Source organism: Myotis brandtii, unplaced genomic scaffold (genome assembly GCF_000412655.1).
Source record: "Myotis brandtii unplaced genomic scaffold, ASM41265v1 scaffold14, whole genome shotgun sequence".
Taxonomy (NCBI): Eukaryota; Metazoa; Chordata; class Mammalia; order Chiroptera; family Vespertilionidae; genus Myotis; species Myotis brandtii.
Window position 1 is genome coordinate 2,633,846 of NW_005354999.1, and position 12,040 is coordinate 2,645,885.

At 38.9% G+C, this 12,040-nt stretch overlaps 1 protein-coding gene across 1 annotated transcript in view; it reads right to left on the reverse strand.

Annotated features, from left to right (window-relative positions):
• The window catches only part of CBR4 (carbonyl reductase 4), a 19,517-nt gene extending 7,687 nt beyond the window's left edge, over positions 1–11,830 (reverse strand). The window contains exons 1-4 of the mRNA XM_005860776.2: positions 11,548–11,830; positions 9,367–9,487; positions 8,360–8,496; positions 5,773–5,907 (exon numbers count right to left, since the gene is read on the reverse strand). Coding sequence (XP_005860838.1) covers positions 5,773–5,907; positions 8,360–8,496; positions 9,367–9,487; positions 11,548–11,689 — 535 coding nt within the window. The 5' untranslated portion in view covers positions 11,690–11,830. The remainder of the gene's footprint in view (positions 1–5,772; positions 5,908–8,359; positions 8,497–9,366; positions 9,488–11,547) is intronic.
• Between the last annotated feature and the right edge of the window lie 210 nt (positions 11,831–12,040).

Sequence of the window (12,040 nt, forward strand, 5' to 3'; positions counted from 1 at the left end):
CCCCCCCCACGGGCCCTGCTCTGTGTGTGACAGGGTAGAGCCATAACCTCTCCATCAGCCCTGCCCCGAGTGTGACAGTGGTGGCGCCCCAACCCCCCTGATGGGCCCTGCTCTGTGAGTGACAGGGGGCAGCGCCCCAACCCCCTGATCGGCCCTGCTCTGTGGGTAATAGAGGGTGGCGCCCCACCCCCCCCCACGGGCCCTGCTCTGTGTGTGACAGGGTAGAGCCATAACCTCTCCATCAGCCCTGCCCCGAGTGTGACAGTGGTGGCGCCCCAACCCCCCTGATGGGCCCTGCTCTGTGAGTGACAGGGGGCAGCGCCCCAACCCCCTGATCGGCCCTGCTCTGTGCGTGACAGGGGGTGGCGCCGCAACCTCCCCATCGACCCTGCCTTGAGTGTGACAGGGGGCGGTGCCCCAACCCCCCAATCGGCCCTGCTCTGAGCCTGACCAGGGGCTGCACTTAGGGATTGGGCCTGCCCTCTGCCACCCGGGAGCAGGCCTAAGAGGGGTCCCAGACTGCGAGAGGGCACAGGCCGGGCTGGGGGACCCCCCTCCCACCCCCCAGTGCACAAATTTTTGTGCACCGGGCCTCTAGTATAGTATAAATAGCATCTAATTTTCATATTATTTAGTCACTATTTTAACTTTGAACATTTTGGTATACAGCAGAGACTTTATGTTTAAATAAGATACCAGCATATTAGACTATCACCAGTATTAACAATTATGGGATGTGACTACTAGATATTTCTACCAGCTCAGAAGTCCAATCTCTAGGACCTAGAAAAAATTAAAATAATCTTAGACACTTCTTTAAGGCAGAAGAAAAAAGGCTTGACAAAAACTAGACGAAGATTTTAACCAGAACAAATCTGTATGTCTTAAGATTATGTTTATAAAAATGTATAAGGAAGCAGTGTGTAAAAATCAACTCCACACCAAAGAGCTCATAAGAGTACCTACAATAATATTTTGTCTTGAGTAGCTGCCAAGTTTACGCCAAGTATTTGTCTACAAGACTTTCTCCAGGTAGTTAACATAAAAGCTCTTCAACTTAAAAACAAAACAAAACAAACAAACAAAACGGGAGAGGGCAAAACTCTTAAGGTATCCTAACAAATAAATGCAATGCTATATTATTTGTCAACATTTAAAATGCATATACCCTGTGAGCCGTGGCCATTTCATTCCCAGGATTACACTCATATACTCGCACATGTGCAAAATAAAGTATGTACAAGTATTCTCACTGCATTGTTAGTTGTAATGGCAAAAGATCAGACACAACCTAAATGCACATCAAGAGGCAAGAGGTTAAATAAATTACAGTACACCCGTAAAATAGAAATTGTCTTTCAACTAGCCATTAAAAGTGACGAAGCAGTCACAAAAGACTATGTTATATGATTTCATTTACATAAATTGTCCAGAATAGGGAAATCTATAGAAATAGAAAGATTAGTGGCTGCCAGAATCTGGGGACACTGTAGAGAAATGGAGAGTAAATGCTAATGGCTACAGGGTTTCTTTAGGGATGATGAGAATGTTCCAAAATGTATTATGGTGGTAACAGAACAATTATGTGACTATACTAATACCACTAAATCATACACTTTAAATGGGCGTGTTGTATATTATGTGAATTATATTTCCATAAAGCTATTATTAAAAAAGTGATGCAGCGCTATATGGAATCATAGGGAATCAACTCCAAGATGCATTGGTCTATAAATAAAGGTAAAGAACATTGTGAACAGTATGACATAATTTGTGTTTTCTTTAAAAAAAAGATACACATACACACTCTATTGGCTTGTTATATGAAAAACAGAAGAAACTAGTTAACAGAGTGTTGCTTTTGAGGAAAGGAACTAGATGAACAGAGGAGCAAAGACTCACTTTTCCCTCTAGGTCTTTTTGTACTTTTGAATTTTGTACCATGTTTGTATTATCTACGGAAAACACATCTCTAAGGCAAGGTGTCCATTATAGCTTCCATTTATCAAATACTGTTTCTCATATTCTATATTTTCTAACCAGTAAGATTTAACTATGATGAGTAATTTGTTTTATATTTAAAGTAATAACAAAGCTTAGCAACTACCTGATCTTTCAAAAAATCAATAGCCCTAAGTAGGTGATTCAATTGGTTGGAGCACTGTGCCATACACCAGAGTTGCAGTTCCATTCACAGTCAGGGCACATACCCAGATTGTGCATTTGATCCTGGTGGAGGTGCATATGAGAGGCAACCGATCGCTGTTCCTCTCTCACATCAATGTGTTTTTTTTTCTCTCTCTCTCTCCCTCCCTCCCTTCCCTTCACCTTCCCTCTCTTCATCCTTACCCCATCTCTAAAATCAATAAATACATATCCTTGGGTGAGAATTAAAAAAATAATAATGACAATAATAATGACAATATTAAGCAGCAAATGACAGCCTAATTTATTATTTTCCTTTTCTGTTGCTTTTCCTGTTATGAGTTACTTTTTAAATTATGTTCATTAATTGGAAATTCCATTTGAAGGTGACCAGGAAAACTGACATAAAAAGAAACATATTTGTTCTTGATATCTGTCAGATCTATTAAAAGATCTGGTAAAGAATAGCATTACAATTACTATTGAAAATAAAGTTAAGAAATAATCCATAGAATCAATTTATGATAGAATCAATTTAATTGTACTATTTCAACTTATACTTTGCTTCTGACCAATGAAGCATATTCATACTATGAAACCTACTAAAGATATATAGCCAATATTGAAAGGCCACAATTTTAGCAACAGGTTTTTTTGTGTAGTATAAATTGCACTGGAAAGATCTTTAGAAACGGTTATACATACAAACGCACTTCCATAACACTCATAAAACTTCCCTTTGTATACAAACTGCATTCCCACTATTTCGCCTGTTGCCTTGACAACTAATTCACACGAACAAAATTAAGCATTCATTCTTTAGCGTTTCCATAGCATCATACATGTATCTTCATATGCATCACATGCCACTGTAGTTATTTGTTTATATGTCTGTCTTTCCCACTGTACTTAGCTCCTTGTGACAGAGTATCTTATTCATTTTTGTAAATTTTGGAACCTAACACAGCCCTTGCATATAGGAGACACTCCCATACGTAAGCCTGCTGAATGATTTATTATGCGTTAAGAACACTTACATTGCCCTTAAACCATCAGCTTTTAAATCACCATGACCTAAAATTAACTCTTCATTACCCACACCACTGCAATCTCCAAAAGAGAAGGAAGGAAACACATGCAGTTCCAAACCACAAATAATCTACTAATATTCTCCACATGGATGAACGAGGCTAACACTAAAATCAATCAGGCTGTACAAAGCGTACACAAACAGAAAGCAGTGCCAAGATGGCAGTGCAGCTTTTGGATTATCCTTTTTTTTAAAAAAAATGGATGTACTGTATCTAAACCACAGTCTATCAAATGTTCATGGATTTGGAATGCTTGAATTTATCCAGTATCTGTGATGAAACAATGCATTTGGATGCAGGGACATTCTACAGCAAAGGGGATATCAGAACATTTGACCATTCCCTGATCTCTGTTGGTTCAACATCAGTGCCAAATAAAAACACCAACTCTAGTGTCCAAACTGAAGCCACTACTTCCACTTATTCTTTCTTACAAACAACCAATAAATGAAACAAATGTCTTTTCTTAATATAGGTAATCAATTCTTAAATACCTACAGTAAGCTAGCACAAAATTCCATGGCTAACTGACAGAGGTACATGAAAACACTCATTTACTTCGAAAGTCAAGTAAATACCTAACCAAAATTTCTATCACACCATCTAATGAGTAATACTGGTAGATTCAAGTTTTAGCACATTTTTATTATCCTCTTAACTACCCCAGGCAATTTTATCAACTAGTAACTTGGCAAAAGGGAAGTAATATGAAGGTAAAAGCTACAAAATTGAATAATTCCAGATGGTTTACCAGACCATATTAGCAAAAGGACAAAAAAAGTCCTAAGAAACTTCTAATGATACAAAGGAAATCTAAGGGGCCATTACTTTTAAGCTTACCTTAGCTGGGAATCAAAAGATAAAGCTTTTAGAAACAGTCCTGACATAAACCTTCAGCTAATCACTCTCTCCTCGGTCCCAGTCTTCTATCCAGTAAAAATGACTGGAATAAATGAGCTACAAGGTCCTTTCCACCTCACATTTTCCCATAATTAAAATTTAAAAGAAAAGATTTTAAAGATAATATAAGGTACAAGGAATTTTTTCTAGTCACCAGTTCATTATTTGATTCTTTTCACAGTCATTTTATAATTATTCTACCCAGATGTCAATCTATGAGTACCAATTAATGGACCAATTAATGGCTCCCTTCTCTATAAATAAAAAATTAAATAATAGAGTTTCTTTAGCCTATAGCAACCTAAACTATAATCCTGGTCATTAACTTTTAATATTTTCCAATTACCAATTACTAACAGACCAAGTTCATTGGCTTTGTGTCCCATTTACTCCAACAATATTTTCAAGTAATGTGGAAGACCCAAAGTCAGCATATAAAAGGAGCAGGTGCACAAAACGGTTCCTATTGACTTCTTAAAGGGGCTCTGATTTCACACTTGCTCTGTCTTACAGGTGAATTGCCTCTCTATTTTTGGCTTGGGTTTTCCTTCATGATTAACAAGAACACAAGTGTTCCTGCTGGGTTCCCTAAAGGAAGGCAGCTCTATTTCAAGTTTCCCACTGTGACTTCTACTATTTTGAAAATTCAGTAAACAGCCACCTCTCTGTCCATCTTCACTGTTGGCCACTCCCAAATCTGTCTGATTTTAGAAATCTCAGTTCCTCCTGCACATGGAATAGAACTTGTTGGTGCCAGAGTCCAAGTGTTCTCATTTCTGTTACGACGCACTGCCACCTTCCTCCCCATGACATTACACAATGAGCTTCCACTGGGTCATTCAACAGGCAACTGCTGCCAAAATCACTTTAAAATCTTATTACTTCATGGAGTGACTTTAAAAAAGATCTTTCTTCCTCCTGAGTCTGTGTAAGTATCTTTTTTCCTTCTAATTTTCCTTTGTGTTGAATTTCTAACATGAACCTGGGTAGCTCTCTGAGGTACAATGAAGTCCAGTGAAAGGGATCTTGTCTATTTGGAAAAGATCATTGTATGACCTCTAGCAACTCTTTATCTGTACAAATACTGACTTTCTGGAGTAATTAGATCAGTCAGTATACATGGCTGTTTTGTGAAATGTGCAAACAACATCACCTATGCAGCGTTATTTCCTCTGGATTGTACTGTCATTAAAAGCATATTGTAGTACAGAGCTATTCTGATATTTTAAATATAAAGATGTATTGTGTTCCCCACACACACACCTGAAATTGTTACATTCTTAATTTATAACTGATTTTTAAATGAGACGTTTATCTTGTAATTTTAATTTGGGAATAAGCTTTCAGTAAAAAAAAAAAAATGCAGCATGGTTTAGGCAAACCAAACAATCGGGCATTCCTGTTGGCCTCCTCCTTGAGCCTGGTGCACAGCCTGGCAGTGTGGCCTGTCAGGACTCAGGAGGGTCCACCTGCATGTTGCTACTCAAGTGTCTAGTGACAATGCAGATTCCACGCTCCTGCACCAATATGCTGAGAAGTGCCTAATGATGCTGATGTACTTACAATCTCTGCAATTATTGTATAAAGCCATAAACATATGTAAATTATGTCTAAAAAGAAAAAAGTTTTCACTGACCTGGAGCAACCACATTCACTCTAATTTTCTTTCTTGCTACCTCTTTAGCAAGAGCACGTGAAAATCCAACCAACCCTCCTTTGGTAGCACTGTACACAGACTGACCAGCATTGCCTTTTAAACCAATAATACTTCCTAGAAAGAAAAAAAAAGGCAAATTCAAACCACTTCACTGGGGTTATTAACTATGGAGATAATTTATACTAAGGGAAAAAAAGGTACAAATCATTTTGCTTTGTCCTTTGCTAAAATTAGGAATTCTGACCATTGTCACTTGGGTGGTAAGAGTCTGAATCTGCTCCAGATACACAGGAAACAGGATTTGAAAGACGCCTATTTGAAACCTCAAATGCCAAGTGGGGTTTGAGAATTGATCCATTAAATGAAAGAAACCCACTTCTATCTCTGAATGAGTCAGACAGAATAAAAATTTTACAGTATTTATAACAGCTTCCAGTAGGAAGAGGGTAAAACCAGAAAAAGTCAGATAATGGCTCATTAATTTTATGATTCTACAACACAGACATAAGAAAGCATTCATTCCCACCTAAAAAAAAAAAGTTCATCTGAAGATAAATCTCACTAAATTTGAATTACTGTCCATCTAACTAAGAAAACTTCAATTACAAACTTTTGATAAAATTGCAATTAGTTACCTTCAGTGATGTATTATAACACGCATTGCCTACTAAAGATTCTTAGATGGCCTCATTTATATGAATATGAAAGAATAATTTATAATTCAAATATCAACTGTATGCAAATAAATTCATACAAAACTTAAGTGGGGAAGTAATTTTCTGCACCAGTGAGTGACCTGTACTTATGATATAAAATTAAGCAAGAACCTCACAAAATATTTGAAGTAATTTTATTTTAGAAAACATTCCAAATACTTTTCATATTATAATCAACAAGTCCAATATTAAAATGTTTATCTACATTGTATCTTAATAACAAATGATGAGAATGTGAAGTACAGAAAGAGAAAAGAGAGCAGACAGAGGAAATGAAGATGGACAGAGCAAGGTGGATTTGGAAGAGAGAGGAATATATAGAAACACAAAAAAGAAAAAAATATATAGCCATGGAAAAAAGGCCAAAGGAAACTATAAAAGCTTTGGTTTAGCCCTAGCCAATTTAGCTCAGTGGATAGAGCTTCCGCCTGTGGACTGAGGGGTCCTGGGTTCGATTCCAGTTAAGGGCTAGATCCCCAGTTGGGGGCATTCAGGAAGCAGCCAATCAATGATTCTCTCTCATCATCGATGTTTCTATCCCTCTCTCCCTCTCCCTCCCTCTCTGAAATCAATAAAAATATATTTTTAAAAAAAGCTTTGGTTCATGCCACATACTATTGTTCTTCTGGTCAAAAGTGATAACTTCTAAAATACCATCTATTTTCTAGAAGTTTAAAGTAGTCCTTTCTGTAATAAAATTCTCTTAACTTAAATTCTAATTTTATTTACTTCTAGCACAATTCTAAAGTTTTGCATGCATACAAGGGAGTGACGAGGATTTTTTAAATACATCTGAAAAGGAGATATTTTGGAGTTAAATACATCCCTGGTTATCGGGTGATGTATACCAGAGCTTACAAGAACCTAAATCATTATCTGGCTATATTAGAAAGCAAAGGTCGGTTCACTTAATAATCTTTTATAACAAAACCAATCTCATATTTTTAAGGATAAATGTCAAAAATGTTCTAATGCTTATTAGCACAATATTCTTTTCTCACTTTCAAATAAGAAAAACCCTATGTTGGGCTTGGAAAGACATTTCCTATATTAAAAAGAATTAGGATCATTTACTTCAATTAGAAAATATTTCCCTTTTGTGGCTTTTAAAGGTATTATCACTTAAAATTAACAGGCAGATGGTATGCCACTATTTTCAATGACCAAACTGAAATAACATTTCAAATCATTTTGCATTTTAAGGTCTACAGGCACATAGTACACAGTTGATTCACCCCTTGAGTCAGATGAACTGAAGACAATAGGTTACTTATATCCAGGCTTAAAAAAAAAATGAAAAAGTTACTTCTTTTCTTAAAAGCTTTCTCTGAAACCTCTGTACTTGATTTGTCAATGACCCAGGCAGCTGCTCTAGACATTTTTAGGCCCCAGTATATAACATGTTCAATTCCTTCTCCACGTTTTAAAAACTAGGTTTCACATAAAAATCAGGATGTCCAATTTCTCTTTAAAAATCAAAACAGCTGGCAAAACTGGGACCACATTTGTGCATAGCAACATTCTACTGGATCTGAGCAGTGCTAGCTCCTGCCATTCCAATGGCCTCTGGACACCAAAGCTGGGTCTTTTGTCATTTATCACATGGCTTGTGCTGTCATTTTTCTAATACCTGGTGGTGTCAACTCATTCCACACCTACTTGACCACTACACAGATGTGAATTTGTGATTCCTGTTGTACTCATTCATCAGTTAATCAAATCCTTTCTCCACAGATAATAAGATGACACATTTCATCCAAATTTCACCCATGAACAAATTCCAATTTAGTCAATTAAATATTTTTGGGGTACTAAAAGATAACTATAAATTCACAAAGGTGAAGACTCACCTACATTAACAATAGATCCTCTCTGTTGTTGAATCATAGTTTTCATGGCAGCTTTGCAGGTCAGCATGGAACCCAAAAGGTTAGTATGAAGCTGAGATATCATATCTTCAGTTTTTGTTCGTACTAAAAGGCTATCCCTAAAAATAAAAAGCATAAAAATTAAAAATAATATTAAAAAATCAAGAAATATATAACATTTTTACTGAAAGTGGAGTATAAAAAGTGCTTCATATCTAAGCTAGAATACCTAGAAAGTCCCATTTTAAATTTGGTTTGAGAGGCACTAAAATAACAAGTGATAAGCCAGAAATGATCTGCTTGGAAGCCAATTTCCTATCCCCGCAGGTAGAGTTGCAAATATTCCTGACTGTGAAAAGTGGTGCCATGTAACGAAAAAAGCTTGAATTAACTGAGCAATTACTATATTAAGCCTTCCTTGTTTAATAAAATAACATATTATTCTAAATATTCTGTCCAAAATTCACCATTAAAAAAAAAGAATACCAGCTGTGATCCCATTAATGTTAAGTTCATGAATTGACAAAACTTATATATGATAATATAAGTCAAAATAGGTGTTACCTATAAGGAACTATTAACTGTGAAGAAACTGAGAGAGCTTTCTGAAGTGCTGGAAAAGTTCTAAAGCTCGAGATGAATGTTGATTACAAGGCTAAAGGTGGTGGAACTGTGCCCTTATTGTATTATCTCCAAAAAAAAAAAAAATGCAGGGACTTACAGACCAAATTTTAAAATACAGTTTTTATTCCAATTAGAAGTAAAACAAGTACCTGGCCCGTGCGGTTGAGCATCAGCCTATGAACCAGAAGGTCACAGTTCAACTCCTAGTCCAGGGTTGTGGGCTCAATACCCAGTAGGGGGATGAACAGGAGGCAGCCAATCAATGATTCTCATCACTGATGTTTCTCTCTCTCTTTCCTCTCTGAAATCAATAAAAACGTATGTATAAATATTTTTTTTTTAATGTACTTAAATTAGGGACCAACCTGTTAATTCCAGCTGCATTTACCAAGAAGTTAACAGGACCTAAATTTTTCTCCATCTCTTCAAATGTATGTTTAACATCTTGCTCTTTGGCAACATCACAGCTAAATGCCAAATGACCACCTACAAAGCAAAGATCAGAATTCGTTATAAGTTGTAACTGGAACTAAAAAATTATTTAGTATACATTTGTTAAGCAATTACCATGAGCTAGGCCTGTGCTAAACTAGAACATAGAGATGAAAGATGATGTCATGGGTTCCTGCTCCCAAGAAGTTCAATCTAATAAAACTGGAGTGGGGGCAGTGGGGAACAAGGAGAAATAAAGTAATAGTACCGAATATACACCTTAAAACTTGTTTTTAATCAACAAAAAGGGAAAAGCCTTTTGTGGGGTTCATAATGCTTTGTAAAATTTACCTAACAATACTTTTATCTTTGACACTGACCCCACCTACTCAATCCATCAATCTTCTGGGTTTTATATTCCTTTTTTGAAATGTATGTCTAATTCTCTTAGGGTTTTGTCCAATTGTTTTCCTGGTCCTGCCCTGAGCATAAACTCTAGAGTTCCTTTTTTCTTTTTCTTCTTCATTATGGTACATGTTTTATTATTATTACTCCTACTACTACCACCACTATTACTATTATTCCAGCCTGACCATTAGGAGAGATTTTTTAAAAAATGCTAAAACTACAAACCATGAAAACTTTTTACTCAAAGCAACTGTTATTTCTCTTTTTTAAAATGTTCATTTTTTCAAATGTTTAAAAAACAAAAAGTGACACTTCAAAGAGCACTCTATTTAATAATACAGCATTTTAACACTCTGAAATGTAGATTTTTTAAACTACTTATTTCTGGCTGACCTTGCCTACCTGTTAACACCACAAGTACTCCCTCAAGCCTTTAAAAACAGTAAATCATTGGGAAGTCACACTTCTGGGTGTAAGCCACTCATGGAACATGACTCAAAGAAATGAAAGGCCTCGAGCATCCTGTGTCTCACTCGTGGCTTTCATCTGAAGAGCTGCTGGGTCCACAACAACCCTTGAAAGCTCAGCCAACAGTTCCCATCTAGTCCAGCAAACATGCTGGCTGCCGTGACTCCATAAGGACCACCACTTGTTCGCCCCTTTGTCAAAGGAACATAATAGCAAGGAATATGAGCAAGAAGCATTCACTGAAACTCTCCCTGGTCTATAACTTAGGTGTGTGTGTTTTCTTTTAGAAAGTCTAACATTCTCCTAACCAGTGTAACCAATTAGGGTGAACTAATGTTATTTTAAAGGTTCCAGCCACCAGATGCATCCCCAGGCCTCTATTCCTGGTAGTGAACGAGGTGCACCTGTCCATCCTAGCAATTAAACAAACGGCAGCATCTTAATACCTCCTTACCACCAAGAGACTGAAATTCGGAAAACAAGTAACTGATCCATTATGAAACAGGAGGAAAATAAAGCTGAGGTTTCAATGTAATTAAAAGGAATCTGGCAGAACAAATTCTCAATTGTCCACTTGTAAAAGTCACCAGAAGGATTTAATAACGAATTAAGTGCTTATGGAGCAAAGCAGGTACATCTCAAAACCGGCTGGTACTCAAAACATCTCCATGCAACAGTTTGGGGCATCCACACACAGGCAGGAACAGCCCTCAGCAAGAGGGGCCAGGTGTTAACGCGCCTGCCTTTCCAGCCTCCACTCCCTCCCGCCCAGCCCTGCCGCCTGGCCACCTGTGATCTTGCCCTGATGGGTGAGCCCCTTGCCCTACATACAAAGTTAGCTGTTGTGTGGCTCTCCTTCCAGACGCCAAAACAAAATAGCTCCCAAGGCCAGCACTAGGGGGGCGGGTGCCTATTAATAGGGCCTCACAAGACAACTAAGTCTCAACGACCCCAAGCGTCCAGCCCCTGGCGGGAGGCGCTCTGCGGGAAACGGCGGGGGGGGGGGGGGGGGGGGCGGGGGAGCTTTTGCAAGGGTATATTTATAAACAGATCCTCATTATTGAGATTAAAACTATGGTGGTCTCTGCACAGCTCGGGAGGGGTGCTCCTGCACGTGGGCAGCTGCATTTGCTAAACCCCAGAGCCCTAAAGGCCAGACCCGCTCCCTTTACAAACGAGGGGACTTAAGGAGCTGGGACCGCAGCCACACAACTGGACAACTCCACCTCGATACCTACCGCCGAGGTCACCGGCGGCGGCTTTGGCCACTTCCAGATTTCTGGCGACGATGGCCAGTCGGTAGCCCTTCTGGGCCAGTAACTGGGCCACTGCCCTGCCAATGCCCCGGGAGCCTCCAAAAACAGCACAGACTTTGTCCATCTTGGACCGGGGAGTCGGAAGCTTGGAGGAAAGAGGGCTAGGAGTGCCGACCCCTTTCCAGACTTCCAGACTCGCGACTTTTATATCACCGCCGGGGAAGGCGGGACTAACCGCCGCGAGAAAAAGCAGCCTGTTCCCCGCCTCCTGCCCCGACTCTGGCCAACCAGAGGCCGGGAAGAGGCACTAAGAGTAATGCGTCAGCGCGTCGACGTCAGCGCGCACGGGTTCCCAGGCGCCGCGCCCAAAGAGGACACTGGCGTGAATGAGCCAGGCTGGCCAAGGACTGGCCAGAAAGGGGCTGCACTGCATGCTGGGACTTGTAGTCTTGATGCAGAAAGGGAGGTGACCTAG